We start from the raw sequence: 18,703 nt of genomic DNA, 5'->3' as shown, positions 1-18,703 counted from the left end.
TTCTCTGCCTACATGTGTGAGTTGAAAGAGGCAGTTTAGTGGGTTGATGCTGCGTCTGTCAGTTACAGTGCCTCAAAGTGCTGGGGTGACAAGCTTTGCTTGGAGCTCAGCGTGCTGCCACTAAAGCCTCAGTGACAGCTCACGTCCTTCCTTTCTGTTAGCCTGCTTAACTGTGAAGCAATTAATTTTTACTATTATTTTATAGTTGGAGCCTGAAAACGAGCAGCAGTTTTGCTGCATTGGGAAAGATAAGGAAAAGTCTTCCTAAAAAAAATGTCTCCTACAGCCAACCACCCTCCTGCACAGCCCTGCCTCCTGCAGGAGCCATCTCTGGTGCGTGGTCCTGTGCCCACCTGATCTTTCTTAAGGGCTTAGAGCATGAAGGGGCAAGGAGAAGACAAAAATGATTTATTTTGTAAAGCAGTGCTTCTGGCTGCTCCCCAAAGGGCTTCTGAAGATGTCTTCCAAAGGGGAAGGCAGCAATAAGTGGGAAAAACTGCTTGCCAGGGAGCAAACATGGAGTTGATTATCCCAAGTGTGTCATAGTGAAACAGAAAGCCCTTGCTGATAGAATCTTACATGGGGAAAGGCATTTCAGCAATGATCCTAGTGAAGTTGTTTTTTTGGATTTGATAATTAAAAATCCTCCAGGTGAAACATCTAAAAATATGTTCTCCAGCTTAAAAGAAAAAGGGAGTACTTTGGGGGAAATGCTTGATTTAAAATGCCTGTGATTTCTTTCAGCGGAGTTGGTAACAATCCTCTCTTCCCATATAGGATCTGAAGAAGACTTCAGAGAAAAACAGGACAGTGGTAAATCCATTGTAAATGGGAGAACTTTCGTGTAGAACTCCAGTTTTCTTGGGAATAGGTTCCTTTTTTCTCGTTAGCTCCACTCTAAAATAATTTGATTAGTGGACTATTTCTTTGAGTTCATCACCTTTGAACCTGCTGCAGGAAACCCTGTTGGGCTCTGGCTGCTCAGAGGCTGAGTTGGACTTGGCTGCCTCTGAATTCTGGCTAATCCAAGTGCAGGGGCTGAAGTAGCTCTTCTGCAGCATGATGAAAAAGACTCAGGATGAAATGGAATCATAGAATACCCTGAGTTGGAAGGGATCCACAAGGACCATAAAGTCCAACACCTGGCTCCACACAGGACCACCCAAATCTCATCTGGCTGTTGTCCATCATTTCTTCACCAGCTATCCTGGAAAGACAATGATGGACCAGAAGGGGAAGAGGTGGAAAAAATTTCTCTGGAAAGAGGAAGTTTGAGGAAAAGATTTATTTTTACTTTAGTTGTAGGACAAATGTACTCATCTTGAAGGTCGTCCAGACAAAACTACTGAAGTCTTTACCCTCTTTCCTCTGCCTAGTACCAGGAGAGTGTTACCCTCTACCACTAGTGTCTTAAGATTTTTGTGGCTTCAATTAAATATGAGAGTCGATTTTCTCATTTTTGAAATGACTTAATTTATTTTCAGGATTATCTTGCATTCACTTTACCACAAATGACAAAGCTCCAGCTAAAGGAGGAATTAAACCCCAAGAAGCTGAAGCTTCTGATCTGAGATCTTTTGATCCTCTTTAAGAATGGTGGATGTAGAAGGAAATACTCACTAGAAAGTAAAGGGAATGGTTCCCCTGTACTGCACAGTGTGTGCTGCACAGCACCAAAGGTGTACCTTGTTGACATGTGCCTATTAGATTGTTTGCAGGCAGTATGAAAATATTTGTCTGTGATGCAAGTGATCTTCCAAATAATTACTGAGTAATTACTGGAAAGTGATGTCTTGTGCACCTAGCCAAGAGATTGGTGAAAGGTTGAAATAAAACTTCTGTATGGTGGAAGTATATTTAGTGATAGTTGAGATTCAGTAGCTAAAACTTGTCAATTGATTGTTGTCATTTGATCTATTTCCCTTTAGGTGCAGAGGAACAAACTCTTGAACTGTTCTTTTGAGGTTTTTGATCTTCTCAGCACTTGTGAGTGTAATGGTGCTGGTGCCCCAAATGTTTCAAAATCTCCAAATGATTAGTCTGCTCTTGGGGCCTCCTTTAAAATTTGTTTTGATAACTGGTATGAACAGAAGTCAGCTGCTGTCATCCTAACGCAGATCGTTCTCCTTTGCAACTATATGTGAGAGGAATCCACGGGTTTCTTTCCTTATCACCTATTCTAGGGCATTTTAGTAGATGAGAAATCAAAATTCTCAACCTTTTCTTGTTCAATATAGGATGCAAAGTGCTTCTAGCAAGACAAAGAAAACAGTGGAAATCCTTTCCCACAAAAAAAAAATATTAATCTGCACATTAGTCCTTCGTGTTGTAGAGATGTGTGTTCCATTCTGTCTTCTTTTCATTAGAAGCACCAGATTGACTGCAATCATTTTCTCAGTACTTTCACTATTTTTGCAACCACGCCAGGAGCACAGCAGCTGTAATGCTCGTACTCATAGAAGCTTGAAAGCACTGAAAATCTGCTGTAATAAGACATTCATTTGAGAAGCTGCACCTTTCAAGCATTCAGAAAGTCCTGGCTGCAGAAGTTTACGCTTAGATAGCATCTAACTGCGTGCATGCGTGATAAATAAGTCCTGCAGACTTCCTGCAGCACCCGTGTTTTTGCAGTAGCCCTTACATGTGGCTATCACAAGCACGCAGTTAGGGCAACATGAGTGAACGATAAGTGTCACTATTTTTTTTTACAAGCAGCACAGGCACGTGGTTTTATCGCTTTGTATTTCCATCACTGCGGTTTAGAAATACACTGTGGTAAAAGGCAGGACGGCTGTGGTCTAACTGTCCCCAGCTTATCGCCCATTTCCATCGCAGCCCACCTCCTCTGAACTGGTTGTGACTGGTTCAGTTTACAGGTTTTTTCCACTGAACAACCAAAGCTTCCTACCATTAGCCGCCCCTGCACCCCGCGCCTAAAAACATCCACTTGTCCTCCTGTTTGGGCCAAATAAATAAGAATAGAAGCATGCTATAAGCAGCATGTGCCTGTATAAATACACTACAGGGGCAATGTGATCTGTTGCAAAATGTAAGAGTTGAGCTATGTACTTGAGAAACCCCATCGACTGTGAGGTAAGAGCAATTCTGAACATCGTTCAGCACTGCTTATGGGCAGGGTTCTTTGGTCAAAAACCTTAAAAGGCCATGCTTTCTCACTCTTTTACTGGGCAACACGGACAGCATCTTTTGATTTTGTACATGAGACAGCACAAGTGGATCTGAGGATGATTTTAGTAAAAGCAGACTTGATTCACTTGCTTTTTTCACTTGATTCAAATGCTTTTCTAGCCTGACGGACTAGCAGGTGTAATGGTGAGGGAGGCCTGGACAGTGATATTAATTATGTTACCCAAATCTACAGTAAGTGCATTTCCCAAATACTTTTCTCGCTGTGTTATTTCACTTGCATTGGAATCAAGCCTTAGCAAATAATAACGCAGGGTATCAGCCCGTTGTCAAAGAGAATATGACTAAAGATCATAGAATCTCAGAATCTTAAAGACTGGAAGGGATCTCTTGAGGTCATCTATTCCAACCCCCTGCTAAAGCAATTCCCTAAAGCAGGTTACACAGGAAAGCATCCAAGGTCTTGAGTATCTCCAGAGGGGACTCCACAACATCTCTTGGCAGCCTCTTATCCTCTAAGTAAAGAAGTCATTTCTCATGTTCAGATGGAAGGTGAGAAATGTGATCCAGTTTGTACCTATTGTCCCTTGTCCTATCACTGGGCATCACCAAAGAGAACCTGGCCCCATGCACTTGGCTCCTGCCCTTCAGATATTTAAAGCATCGATGGGATTTTACCCTTGAGTGTTCTCTTCTCTAGACTGAAAGTCCCAGGTTTCTCAGCCTTTTCTCATAAGGGAGATTCTCCAGGATCCTAATAATTTTTGTAGTCCCCATCTGGACTCTTTCTAGAAGTACCCTGTCTGTCTCAAGCTGGGGACACAGAAATGGACACAGCACCTCAGATGTGGGCTCACCAGAATGGAGTAGAGGAGGAGGAGGAGAACCTCTTTTGACCTGCTGGCCATACTCTTTTTTAACAAACCCATTGGCCTTCTTGGCTACAAGGACACGCTCCTTGCTCATTGTCAACCTGTTGTCCACCTGGATACTTAGTTCCTTTTTTGTAGAAAGAACAGTTTGTGCTTGACTGTCCCTTTTCTTCCTATTCTCATTCATTTGTTGAGCACTTTGTACAATTAAATTGTCTTTCTCTTCATCATCCATCATTCTTTTGTCATTCTGCTGCCTCATCAGTAAGGTTGTATTATAGAGACCTAGCTCTGTATCTTTATTTCCCTTTTGCTTGTGACAGATACCTTCTCCATTCTAAAGTTAAATGTACTCCTGCTTCAAGAACAGAAGTTTTGTTTCCCTGCTTCTCTTCTAGACATCACCCATCACCCTATTACTAAAGGCTCACACACAGACTCTCAGCTAGGAGAGTGTTAGACTGAAGATCTAAAGGTCCCTGGTTGAGTCTTCAGTGTCAACAGTGGTTTTCCAGTACTTTTTAGGGTTCCAATTGTGGGCTCATCAGTATAAGACAAACATGGCATGGAGGTTGTGGAGAAAGCCCGGTAAAGAACCAGGAGAGATAATCAAGAGACCAGAGTATCTCTCATATGGGGAGAGGCTGAGAGATTTGCTACTGGCTGCCATGGAAATACTGAAAAGACATCTGGCCACAGACCTGAGCAACCTGCTCTAGGCAGCCTCTTCTAGAGCAGGGCTGCAAGCCAAGATGTTGTAACAGCATGTTGTTTCTCCCCAGCTTTGCTGTTCAACAGTTAAGACTTAATGGGTTAATTTTCATTTTTCTACGTAGAACTCTGTCCCCGTTTAAAAATAGGAAAAAAAAAAGAAAAAAAAAGAAAAAAGGATGGTTGTAAGGATCCTTCATTCTCCAAGGAATTCAATGAACATGGAAAATAACCAAGTTTTCAGGACACGTGCTACAGCCTGTAGAACAAATAGAGGTCTCACAAATGCCTCTCAAGGAAAGCTTTTATTGCTCTACATCATTACAGGTTTGGTGCAGGCATTCATCTCCAAACTTGGACAAGCTCTAAATTAGCAAAACCTGGAGACGAGGAGTTCAAAGTACAGCATCTAAGAGTTTTTCCTGTAAGGTGAGAACACTTTCTCTATTGAAGCACCAGATATAAGGTTTTGCTGAGTTTGAAATGATTTCTCTAAACAAGGTGATAACTGCAATCACTTTGTACCTTTAAAGACACGATCTGCAAGTTTTCAGTTTGTGCAGCGGTGCTAGCCTGTGCCCTGTTGAATTTCTTAAATTTCTATAGATATGCATGTTAGAATTGCTTTTACGTTCATCAAACTTGCTAAAAGATAATCTCTTTGCTTTTAAAAATCATGCCTAGTTGAGTCTCTTAAAGCATTTATCACTTCAGAATATTCAAATCCTGATTTGGTGGAGTTGCAATAAATCATTGAAAGTTAAATATATATATAAATGCGTTTTCAGCACTGGGATGCTCCTAACTAATCCTTAAATGCGATGATAAAATGCATCAATGTTTTATGTTTTGAAAGTTCCATTACATATGCACGCAAAAATACTTTAAGCAGGAGGAGGTTCCTCACCTTGCATTACAGCATTCCTACTAAAACCCTACGTAAACTTATATTTTTTGCTCACCTCCACCTCAGTTCAATACTCAGAAAAAATTAGGAAAACACTGACAGTGAAGCACAGCAGACCCTATATGGCTGTTCTCTCAGGATTGTTTTTGTTGCGTGGAGAGCAGGAGAGCCTATCTGGATAATTACACAGCAAAGCAAATTGAAGTCAATCTTATAAACCTTTCCAAACCCAGGATTCATGTTCTCTTTCCCGAGGGCTTAGCTGCATTCCCCGTTCTGTACTTGAAGAAGAAGAAGAGTACGATGACGTAGTACATGGAGCTTTTCAGAAGCAGAACGACGTACACCAACTGCGCTGCCTTGTGCGTCAAGTGATCTGTAACAGATGTGAGGCAGAAAATTCCTGTTGAACACCAGTATTGTACAACCTCCAAAAAGAAACAGGTAGTACTGTGTGGTACATTTATGTGGGCTGCAATGGAAATATACAATACAGCATCTGATTGTCCCCTGAGCAGGCTGCAGATGGGGCAGATTTCTTAGTGTTAGACTGGCTGCCAGGTTATCATTCCCTGCAATGCAAGAGCTTCTGGCTCTTCCACCATCAACAACACCGTGTTTCCTGGAATCATTTTGCGTCAGTTTCTTGACACAAGTGCCCAAAGTATTTCCTAAATCCTCATGTAATCTAAAGGAAAACTTCTTTGCAGGTCGCTAGTCTGAAGGAGCATCAGCTCAAGCGTTGTGCGTTTAACTATGCTGAGTATTTAAAGCAGTGATACTTAATGCAGGCTAACAATCCAGAGCAGCAGCCCAAACAACATCTGCAACCAGCTAACAAAGCCCAGTGAAGGAGGGCTGCTTTTTACACTCCACAACATGGTGATTCAGAGTAGTGTGGAAGCCTTTCTAAGTTGCAGACCCCAGAATTTAACAGGTTTCCTGCAAGCTATTTAAAATGTTGGCATTGTTCATATTAAGCGATATCTAGCTTTCACATTGCTTTCCCCTATTTTAATTCATTGTCATTACCTTTGTTAAAAACTGTTTCTGTTTCTGTGCTGTTTCTAGATTCAGTGCCACAGTCCGGCTCCTGAGAAGTGCTCTCTGAAGAAACTAATGGAAAGAGAGTTTAAATGACAAAATTGGACTTCAATTTTAACAAAGGTTAACGTAGGGCTAAAAAGAAGAGCAACAGAGAAGTAGAAGTTAGTATTAAAAAAAGTAGGACGTTCAAAACATATCTGTAGATGAGTTGTCCACCAGTAGGATTCCATCACAGGGGGAACTGAAGGGGACAAATGTTGATACAGAAGTGAATGAGCGTTTGTTGCCTTCACCATGGGCTTTGCTTTTGCCCTTTTTCCCTCTGTTAGGCAGATTTTTGTCAGCAGCTCTTTAATTTTCAAATTGAAGTCAATCTGAGCACCTGGTTGTCACTCATGTTCCCTCTTGGGAATTTGTTATTTTAGTGGTAGGTTGGTGTCTCTAAAACAATCTCCCTTTCTTTGAGCTTTTTTCTTTTTGGGTTTCTTCTCAGTTATGGTATTTGAATTCATTGAGAATTCAATGAATACATACCTCTGTTAAAATACACTTGAAACATATTTTTGTCAGAGTATATTTTGAAAGTAATAGTTATGTATGGCTGTGTTTTCATGGAGTGGAGCTGTACTCCTTTATAGCAAGTTGAGCTCAGGAAGGATTCACCTATCCAGAATAAGGAGTCTTCTCTGTGATGTTACCATGATTCAACCAGTTTGTAGATTTAGACCAGTTACTGTAGATTGCTTTTTTTTCCCCCTCTGAAACTGTGTTGGCTTTCAGATTTTTCTTCAGATAATCAGTTTCCCAGCAATTAAATGAATTCTTTCTTTTTAACGTGGTTATTACCTCAATGTCACCAGGCCAGGAATAAGTAACACATTTAAACATTGCTCTACACCCCCATCAGCCTTAATTTTACGTCCTTCACTTATTACAGCCACGACTGATGTCAGAGGGATTGATGCCTCTGACATTTACAGCTGTAACACTGTTTTGAAGAAATTCTGCATACTGCCAAGTAAGTCAGTGCAGACCTTTTGGTGCAACTCTACTTTACACCTGGTAGCACTGAAGAACTACAAAGGACCTTCACTTGGCAAACTCAGCACAGATTGATTTTTCTCTTGGGAAAGCTTTGATTGCTTCTACTGATAAGAACTTGAGTTATTGTGGCTAGGAATACAGAAGCTTGCAGGAGTAGTCATGTACAGCATTATTTCTGGAATTTTACTGGAAAATAAAAAATCATTAAATAAAGGAAATAAAGACATAGTAGGTAGAGTAAAAAATTTAAAATGTAATACTTACCATGCGTGGGCAGTAAAAGTTCTCCACTTTCATGCTCCAAATGGCAAACATATTTCTTGTTTTTGTTTTCCAATGGTACGGATAACCAGGAGCTGACTGAGTACTTATCCTCATTTGGAAACTTCCAGACATCTCCTTTTACTACATTCTCTGTTACCTCCTTTTCTGCTTCGTCGATCCATTTCACCCGAGCAACTTCTGGGTAGAATTTCTCAAAAAGGCAAACATACACTAGTTGGTTTTCGTGTTCCTTCTGCAGGATTTCAGAATTCTCTGGTTTAGAATTTCCTTTCTCTGGATTTATTTTTTGAGGGGAAAAAAAATAACAAAATGAAGAGTTGGAATCTTGGTAGTGTACAGCAGTACATTATGGGTATTCAGAGACAAAATATTTCTTCTCAACAAGTACTTTAGCTCTCCAGTTTATTATGAAATACTTAGGATGGGAATAGCAATGGCTCACGTACAAAATACATTTTAGGTAAGTGGATGGATGGATTACAACCCTTGCTATCCTTTATGTAAAAATAAGCTTTCTTTTGAGCTGACTGTTCTTGACATTTAGACACGGTTTATATTAAATGAATTTAAATTATTAAATCAAAATCTACCACTTGGGTTCCAGTCAAAAACAGTTACAAGACTCTTTTGAATAACTGGGAATAGAAAATAGGACTTTCAATCTTATTTTAAATATGCTATTTCATAGAGAACTAACACCAAATTGATTGCAAAATTAGAAGATTCACTTAGAACGGTCTAAACTCAATGTTGTTTTTACAACATACAGACTCCTCCAAGTCCAGAGAATGTTTGATAGAAGCTTTCATACTCTGCCACGCGCATGGCGAAACATCATTTAAATTCCAAATTGTTCAGTGAACACTAATATCTAGATAGCTTTGCTCATGCTTCTCCTCAAGCAGCACATCTGATAGAGATAGAAGTTTTTATCAGTGTACGTTAAAAATGGTCTCTCAAAAGATTTCTTGAGTGCTTTATTAAATTAAATTTTATCTGGTTAGTCAAAACCTTAGATACGTGCTCAAAAATGTTTGGAGGTTTTTTTTGTGTGTGTGGTTTTTTTTTGTTGTTGTTGTTGTTTTGTTTTGTTTTGTTTTTTGGGAAACACGTTAAGAAGCTGAAATATTGTTGAATATATTCAAAACCACTCTCCCTTGCAGCTGAGTCAGAAGATATTAGGGGACTATAGGACCGTCTATATCCCATGGCCTTCTCAGCAGAACTGCTGTCAGAGTCTGCATAGGTCATAGACAATTATTAAATAATAAGTAATAGTTCCAGAAAGAGCTGTGTTCATTTATTTATTTGGGAGCAGGAATTTGGTAGTGCTTTATAATGTTGATGCAAAAATAACTACGCGGTGATTTTGTCTACAAAATTTTAAAACTGGACCCCTACCTTTCAAATCTTTGCAGTTGTATGTCCCCATTATAAAGCCAACAATACGCTGCTAATTAATGAGCATCTTCTGTACAGAATTAATTCCTTTAAATGCGGTATTAATTCTGTGATTTTTGGAACAAAGCAGGAAATGACAATAAACTTTCCTTTCTCTTTCCCTTTTTTTTTTTTTTTTTTTTTTTTTTTTTTTTTTGTGAAGTTCTACATGTTAGATCTATGTAAAGGCCTTGATAAAGCCAGGAAAATGCGACCACAAAATGCCCTGGATGTGGGAGGTTGGTGGTGTTTTCTTTTAATAGTGGGCTTGTGGGAATGTTCCAATTAACACAGCTGAAAAGGAAAAGACCCCCACAAAGCTAAAGTGGAAGAACATGCAATATTCAGATAACGTTTCTATATTCAAATAGCTTAGCTATCCATACCAGGGATCTAGTAGGTGATGATGTGCTTTATGAAACTTGCTTGATACTTACTCACTTGAATATATTTTAACAAAAAGTGAGCCATTTCCACAATCCACAATCTGTAGCTAATTTCCATTTCATTTGTCTCTCTGGGATAAAGCACATAGATAATGAGTCTATGCTTAATTGCAAGTAAGAACTTGCAGTTTTTGGAATTCCCTTCTGTTGTGCAGAAGGTACTGCTAAAGAATGATTCATTTAGTTTTCTAAGGTAGCAAAGAGATTTAGTGTTTGTTTGCAGAGTGACCTGGCTGAGTGGTGCAGTTTTCATACGTTATGAGAAAATATGTTAGTATAAACTTACATTTTTGTCAAAATGCTTTGACATTTCTTTAAATGATCTAATTGTGCTATAGCACTCATACAGCACCTCGTATTTAGGGTTTAAATGAAAGGATGATGAAAGCTAAGATAAGACTGTCTGCCAAGAACTCTTTTAGTATGGATTTCCCTCATATCAGAGTGTTGTCACTGAAATGAGAATGTGGACTGAGTGTTCTGCTTTTCCCAGAAAGAGACTTGCTAACGATCTTATGGCTCTCTATCATTAATTCAGGGGTTATTTTTGTCTTATTTATTCATCAGGCCTTCCATGGATGCAAAATTAAAGCCTTTATCAAGACAATTTGTTTCAGAATCGTATATATTCAGAAGGCTGTGATGTAGCTCTTGTTCCAGTGACATTGTGCTCTGCTGGGACTCATTGCTATTGCAGATGTTTCTTTTAGATTTTCAAAGCTTAAGAAATTACCATGCCTAATTTTGTGGGCCAGATCTTAATCATCTGGTTTGATGTCTTTCTCTTGGAATACCACATTTTAATAGACAGAAAGAGATGCTTCCAGCTCTAATTTCATCCTGCCCATGTTAGGGACTTTTATTACGATGGAATAACTTCCACCTCTAGAATTGCTGGTGTCGTTCCTTGTACCATAACAAGACCCTATGTGCTTAGCTTAAATGAGATACTGAAATTGTACAACAAAACTGAGGAAATATGCTGCTTCCATAGCTGTGACTTGTCTACATAGGAGAGTCTCGCGTGCACACACAAATAAATGAATGAGAAAGGAGAAATGAACAAATTAAGTTTTTCCAGTATGCATGAAAATACATGTGATTGTGTGTGAATATATATATATATAAGCTGCAATTAGCAGAAAAAAAAAAAAGTTAAAAACCCGTCAGTAGATTTTGATGTATTTTCAGGCTTATCTGTAAAGTTATTTAAGTCAACAAGCTGATTCACACTGACTTATCTGTGCACAAGATCCAATACGTTCTGAAGAATTTTGAAGTAGTAAATGTCCACTCTACACTCTGCTGCCTTTTTCTGTTTAGTTACACTCTCAAAATCATATGCTGCTTATTTTATTGAACAGTTCTTTTAGGCAGGTTTGAAGAGGCAGCCAAGTCTTTTTAAAATAATATATAACCATGTAAACGTAACCTGCGGATAATTCTTAAGCAAGTGCATGGCTTTTCTTATAATAAAGCAGGGAGACTTGGGTTGAAATTTTAATTATCCTTTTTTGGATGGCCCCACAAAATGAGCTGAGAGCACTCAGCTTATAGACAGCATCTTGGTTCTGAAGTGTTGGTGATAACATTGCCTGTGCTGAGCCTCCCCAGGAAACTTAAGGAAGGAAACTCCAATCAACCTTCACTGCACAACTTTGCCATTACAAAATGTAAACAAAATAAACAACGACAACAACAAAAAACACCAACCCAAAACAAAACAAAAAAACAACTTTAGAGGACTTGATGGAAATGAGTTTATGAGATTTGTGCCAGTGCCAAGTATCTGGTATAACCCACATTGTTATATTTCCTTACAGAAAATGTTTATGACATTTTGGCTGGAGAAGTATACCACGTTATGAATAAAGAGAGCAGTCTAGTTATTTAGCTAAAAATTATGTGAAACTATGAGTTCAATTTCAGTTGTCATTTCTATTCCAAAGAGTCTTCAGTGAAATACACTTAAAATTCCATTTCAAGCTGATCTTCACTATTACTTTTTTAAAAAAATTAGAATAAACCAAAACTGTTGATTGAGCTACCATACATCTTCTACATTTTTTTTTTTCCCCAGAAAAATTAATTCTTTTTTAGGGCTGCTGAGTGCTTTTGACCACATGATTTTAAAAGCATTGATTTTATTTGATTATATGATATGAAACTGAGTGCAAGGTCTTAACCACTCATTTTGAATCCTTTTCTTAACCTCTTTCAAATCCTCCAAAGTTCTTGTTTTGTAACAAATTTTATGTCCATTTCTCTATATACTAAAATAAAGATCTCTAAAGATCCGTGGGAGCGGAGGATTTTCAAGCACATTTTCATCACCTTTGGGCAAAATCAGTCTGTTTTGGTGATATCAATATGTGTAGGCTGTATCTCTACCTGAATCTATTAATGCACAAAAGCTGGAACTCATCACACAGTATTGCTCAGCAATCCATTTCCAATTTCTGTGAAATACAGATTGTTTTGGGCTAACAGCTATAAGGAGGAAATATTGTATTGGAAGGCAACTGGAAGCACAACTATTATTTAAATGACCTTTATTTAGACAAACCATTTAGACAAATATTCAGATAGTTCTTTCATATCACGGTGTAACTAAGAATGATTGTGTTTTTATATTAAAAAATTTGGAGGGGAAAATGGTTCTTATGCCAAAGATGGGGCACATAAAGAAACACCTTGGGTTACTGTTTAACTGAATTAACGAAAAGCACTACAGGAAATCTGAACAGCCACAGCTCCTCTCAGTTGTAGGCTTGTTGTAGGAGCCCTTACTCACTTTGGATCTAACTCTGCATACTGAGGTCCATTCCAATGTGCTCAAATGGGTGTGGGGTCAGGACTGTTTACCTTTTGCTCCTACCATACTTGCATACAGAGTACTGATGTTACTGTAGGGTGTCAGTACCAGAACGGCAGCATCACACAAGCATTTCACTGAATTTGAGATGAGTTTTGCTACTGCAAATTCCACATCACTTTTCTGTCATCTGTATTACCTTTTTAGAATAACATACCACATTCTTTCTCCTCTAGATTGCCTTAAGAGGTACTCAATCAATCTTCAGGCCCATGGCATCCTTGTTATTTTTGCTAAAGTCATTAGCGGATGTACCTACTAATATTAATGAGGATTAGCTCTGCAGTTTTCATTAGACTGGCCACCTTTTCCTTTATTTATTTCATGCACAATCCTTTCTCCATAACAGTGGTCTGGACATTCAAATCTACTGGGTTTTGATTCAGAACTTCATATTCTTCCCCATAAACACAAACAAATAGCAAACAGAAAAAAAAATACGAATGAATGCATTTTGATTTAAAAGGGCAGAATATCAATTTAATTTTAGATGACGTGTCAGTAAATGTAAGCATAAACTATATATAAGCAAGATGTATTTTAGTCTATAAAATTGCAAAAAATAATTGTAGCTTTTTGACTACTGAAATTCAGTGCATTTGATGAAATCATGGTAGATTCCTTGGTAATATCTAGGGGTTGGAATCTAAAGAAATCAAATATTGCTGCTGCAATTTCTGCTGTGAGTTTATTCACTGAAAATATTAATAGATTCTTTGCCTTATTACTTCCTAATAAGCTAGCAATGTACTTGTGAGGTGCCAGAACATAAGCACGAGGTAAATATAGGCTTTTTATTCTCTAAACTAGTCAGGAACCTTGGCCCTTGTAAAGGAAACAGAATCCTGCAAGTTTTGGTAGACGCTTGAAAATAATTTATTTTAAACAGTAAATACTAATTAAATGGTGACTACCTGAGGGCTTTCACTTAATTCACTTAATTTCACTTAACACAACTGTCCCAACATAGATATTTCTATTGAATTGTAGCTATGATTTTGTTAGTCTTTCATAAAGGAATCATTTAAAACAATCTTTGATTGATATGCTTGTGTAAGGCAATGCATTTAATCAGGCTTAAAATATTTGGAAGCAATAGTTCCTCACCCTTCTGTTTCTGTAATAGGCTACCCCAGGGTTACAGTGTTTAGATCACCAGTTAACAGGGAAAAAAGAGGATTTTGTCCTCAATGTACCATTCAAAGAAATATCTCTGCAGGAATGGCAAGAAAAAGGTGACTTCTTCAAGTATACGTTAATAAGCAAGAAGGGGAGAATTTGGAGGTACTCTTTTGTTTCTACTGCCGAAGTGCTGTGTACATAACAAAAATAATTAAGCACAAATTGTTTCACTTTGACTAGTCTAACTGAAAAAGGACTTCAGCAACAGCCATTGCAAATGGTTATTTGAATCTGTATTGAGAAGAGGATTTCTTTTTTTTTATGTTTAATTCACAACTGCTTGATTCTGTTGTTAATGCTTCGGTAGTTTTAAGAAAGCATGAGGGCTCTGGAAACTACTCCCGATCTTTTTCACAGTATTTCCAAGGAGGAGTATGCTCATAAGTGATAAAAAAAATAGCTCCTGGATGTATTTGCGATCCTAAACCACTGCAATACAAATCAACAGGACTGACAGAATGACAAGGTGAGGGAAACCCATGCAGGGATAGAGCTGACCAAAGCTCTAAGCAAGCTGAATGTCCTCCAGGATGCTGTAATAATCAATCTGTATGAACACACAAAACTCTTATATCTTATTGTAAGGAAAGCAACTTACCTGATACAATGAGCTTTGTACCAGTGCCGAAAACTTGGTAGTAATATCCGGACACGATGGATAAAGTCTTTACAATATCAGATCTGTTATCTTTATATCACAGAATCATGGCTAACGTTGGCAGGACCCTCTGAAGACCCCCTTCTCCAGCCCTCACCAATGGCAGGGTGCCCAGGCCCATGTCCAGGTGGCTTCTGGAGATCTCCAAGGAGGAGATCCCACAGCCTCTGGGCAGCCTGTGCCAGGGCTCTGCCACCCGCACAGCACAAAAGTGCTGCTTGGTGTTCAGAGGGAACCTACAGTGTTCCAGTTTTGCCCATGGACTCTTGTCCTGACACTGGGTGCCACTGGAAAAAAGCCTGACTTCATCTTTTTCATACCCTCCCTTCAGGAATTTATAGATATTGTTGAGATGACCCTGAACCTCCTCTTCATCGGACTGAATAGGCACAGCTCTCAGAGCCTCTCCTCCAATTCCTTGATCATCTTCCTGGCCCTGTGTTGGACTCCCTCAAATACACCAATGTCCCTCTTGTATTGTGGAGCTCAGAACTGGACAAATACACAGGTGGTCTCCTCAGTGCTGAGCAGAGAGGAAGGATCCCCTCCCTTGACCTGCTGGCAATGCTATGCCAAATGCAGCCCAACATACTGTCAGCATTCTTTGTGACAAGGGCACATTTAATTTATGAGTAAATATTATTTTGTTAAGATAAACAGATTTGATTTAATCAATGTTTAGACCCTAGAACAGCAAAAATAAGCAGTAAGCTAAAGTAAGTAACTAACTAAATATATGGTGTGAAGATTTTGAGGAAATGTATATTGTTAAATGGGCAGGGTTCATCTCAACTAATTTTAGTCTTCCAAAACTTTAGATGGATGTAGCAGACTAAGTAATTCACCCCTTATCTTCTACTTGGAGAAAGCTGCAACTGCAGAATCATAGAATCATAGAATCCTAGGATGGCTTGGGGTTGGAAGGGTCCTCAAGGATGATGAATCTCCAACCCCCCTGCCACATGCAGGGCCACCAACCTCCCCGTTTAATACCAGACCAGGCTGCCCAACCTGGCCTTAAACTGCTCCCTTAAAGCACCAAAAAATCAGCCCTAGAATTAGTGAACATTATGGTGAGAGCTGAGCAGCACAAAACCCCTGAACAGAATTCATGTTATTAGAACATGAAGCAAAAACTCAAATAAACATCAGAACTTCCATTACCAAGACACCCCATTTTCAGATGAGCAAAAGTAGATAGTTTTCATCCCAGGTAATTAGTCAAGCCAAACCACAGGCAAGCATCAAATCATCTGAAGTTTACTTGAGGCAATAAAATTTTGATAAAGTATGTAAATACTTTGGGAGGGGAAAGTTAGTGTCTCTACAGTTCAGCACTCTTAATAATAACAACTGATAATATGTAATAAATGATAGTAAGAGGTTTCTGCAAAAACTAGGGAGAGAGTGTAGCCTTTCAGCTATGCAGGTCTTAAGACAGTCCTGGGCATTCTCCCATTATTTGGCAGAGTCAGACTTAGACAAAAATAAGCGCCTTGCTCTTCTTTGCTCTTCCAAGATTTTGAGTAGCTCAAAATTGACATAGTCTTTTGGAATGAATTAGACATGTCACAGAAGTGGAAAATGCACCATTAAGGATTAAAAAAATATATATATTTTATTTCTCTGAACATTATCTTCGCCACATTTAATTTCATCTTTTAGAAGAAAAAAAGGGGTTAATTATGTTTTGCACTGGGATAATTGCCTCATCTTTCCCATTTCATATATAAATACAAAACAATGGCATTGTGTTCTGCATCAGAAAATACTGTTTGCTGGTAAAATCCTGCAAAGCATTCTGTAGGATTAAAACCAGTGGGAGATAAAGAACCAGAGCACATCACGTAGCCAATATCTAACAGTATTGAAATGCATTTCAGACGCATTCAGTAAGTTTTATTTCACACTCACCTGAAACAATGAGTTTAGTTCCACTTCCAAATATTTTCTCATCACCATAGCACAGTGTGATAATGCTTAGCAATATCTTCTGCACTTCATTTTTCTTTCACAAGTTACAGAAAGTATCTCTGATTTAGAGGTTGGTGATAATTTGGCCAGCGTAATAACTGAATTTTTAGTATGGACTGGAGTGCAATATATTAGAAATACTATAATTGGGGTTTGTTTGTTTGTTTTTCATGGAGAGTAAAATGTCCCCATTTTTAAATGCAGCATTTTCTGAGAAGAAAGTTGTGTCATGCTTGCTTACTATGCTTTAGCCCTTTTAGTGCTGGGATTTTTGTAACAAAATCTGCTGCTTCTAGTCCACTGCATTTTCTCTAAAGTAACTTTTATCTGTTATTTTAAGAGGAAATGTGGTTACATTATCATTCCCAAAGGAAAATAAAATTAATTACTAGATATTTGTGGATTTAGATAGGGTATCTTGCACAATATTACTGTGTGAAAATGCCTTAGATTAAGCTTCATCATACTCTTACTTCAAAGCCAATATTTTACATGCAAAGACCATATTCTAAACTAAGCAGACACCTAGTACGTGTTTAACTAAGTTTGTGGCTGTTCTGAGTGCTTACACCGTTCTCTCTGGCAAAAATACCTGCCTATATACAGACAAAATCTAACTGCAAACTGCAGAAAACTTCAACTTTCTTCTGCTTTTTGCAGTTTGATTTGTTTATACTCACCTTGGTAACCTCATGTATTTTCTGAGCAAGATACTGCTGTATGGTTTATACTGACAATAGCATTCATACTATAGACTGCACAGTTTTTGAGGAATTACTGAATGCAAAGGGAAGCTGGTTTACTTTAGGTACAGCCACGACATTTATTCAATTCCTGGCAATTTTTCTTCCCAATTAATTTAGGCTGAATCACATCTATAAACAAGCAAGTTTTGACATTTCTCACTAGTTGAACTGCAAGCTGTTCTCCAAGTTTTCTCACAATTCATTATTCTTTCCTGGAACAGCACAAGGAATGTATCCACCACAACATTTACAATTTTACCTCTCCTCATTTCCCCCCAACCTCAATAAATATTCAGTAATCTTTCCTGTGATCACTTTATCCAGCCTGATATTCATGCCCATCAACACCCAACTGCAACCACATTCACAGATTAGAGACAAAATATGACCTATCAGGCAGAAATTTTTTTTCCTAAACACTTACATTAATAATTATAATCTAACAACACAAATAACGGTGTAAAAATCAGATTGGTATCAATGGTACTTACTGGAGACAATCAGCTTGGTTCCTGTGCCAAAGTACTTGATCCACACATTACACACTGTGTTTTAGCTTTGTAAAAACCTGAAGTGCTCTCATAACATGCAGTCACTGAAAACAAAAAGCCTTTTTTCACTATTCAAGCCCTGGGAGACTCCTGGAGGGATGGGCTGGCACTGGCTTGTTGAAGGATGTCAGGAATTTCAGATTTGCACACAGGGTTCAGCACATATATAATTCCCTCTAGATCAAATCTTTGTCTAAAAAGATTCTAAATTGGTCAGATAACCCATCAATTTAATGCTGAATAATTAAGTGAAGGTATCCTCTTCAATTTTACACGCACAAGTCAGCCCATAGTATTATACATCTTAAGGAAACACATATACTCAGGAGATCATACTGCTCATCCTCAAAGGCATACTCCACCTCTCATCCAGAATTAAGTACCATCAACTAGTATTAGGACACAATCCAGCACTGGGAGCCACTCTGCAGGCCATTGTGAAGGTGTCCATGTGCTGCATCTGGCATTTTCTGTCCCAGCATGTCTGTTACCTGTCTGCCTCCTGAACTCGATCCTGACCCTGAAATAACCACACACACACATCTTTTCCTGTATCAGCAGAAGGGTGATGAAGGCTTTTCCTTTGCACGCTTGTTCCTTTCAGGACAGCCCAAGATTACATCTGAGAAAACCCTGGGACTGTCAACCAGCCTGCATGCTTAGCTTGGCATTTCAAAGAAAAAGTCTGAACACTTCTGGGACCTTGTTTGCCCTAATGACTGCAAACCAATGTCAGGAAAGTACGGTTTGTGGCTACGGGAGGAAACCAGACTGCGGATGGTTTAAGCAGTTTAGACCAACTTTCAGTTTAAGCAGAC

General features: G+C 38.6%; 1 protein-coding gene across 1 annotated transcript in view; it reads right to left on the bottom strand.

Moving 5' to 3' along the window:
* Nucleotides 1-5,020: 5,020 nt before the first annotated feature.
* Nucleotides 5,021-18,703, bottom strand: part of LOC116238588 (Ig heavy chain Mem5) — a 20,693-nt gene continuing 7,010 nt past the window's right edge. The window contains exons 2-5 of the mRNA XM_090142239.1: nucleotides 14,555-14,621; nucleotides 7,993-8,286; nucleotides 6,670-6,753; nucleotides 5,021-6,013 (exon numbers count right to left, since the gene is read on the bottom strand). Of these exons, the coding sequence (XP_089998365.1) occupies nucleotides 5,874-6,013; nucleotides 6,670-6,753; nucleotides 7,993-8,286; nucleotides 14,555-14,621 (585 nt within the window). The 3' untranslated portion in view covers nucleotides 5,021-5,873. The remainder of the gene's footprint in view (nucleotides 6,014-6,669; nucleotides 6,754-7,992; nucleotides 8,287-14,554; nucleotides 14,622-18,703) is intronic.

This window comes from Phasianus colchicus, chromosome 6 (assembly GCF_987193195.1).
Source record: "Phasianus colchicus chromosome 6, bPhaCol1.hap1.1, whole genome shotgun sequence".
NCBI lineage: Eukaryota > Metazoa > Chordata > Aves > Galliformes > Phasianidae > Phasianus > Phasianus colchicus.
This window is presented reverse-complemented; position numbering and strand designations above follow the sequence as displayed.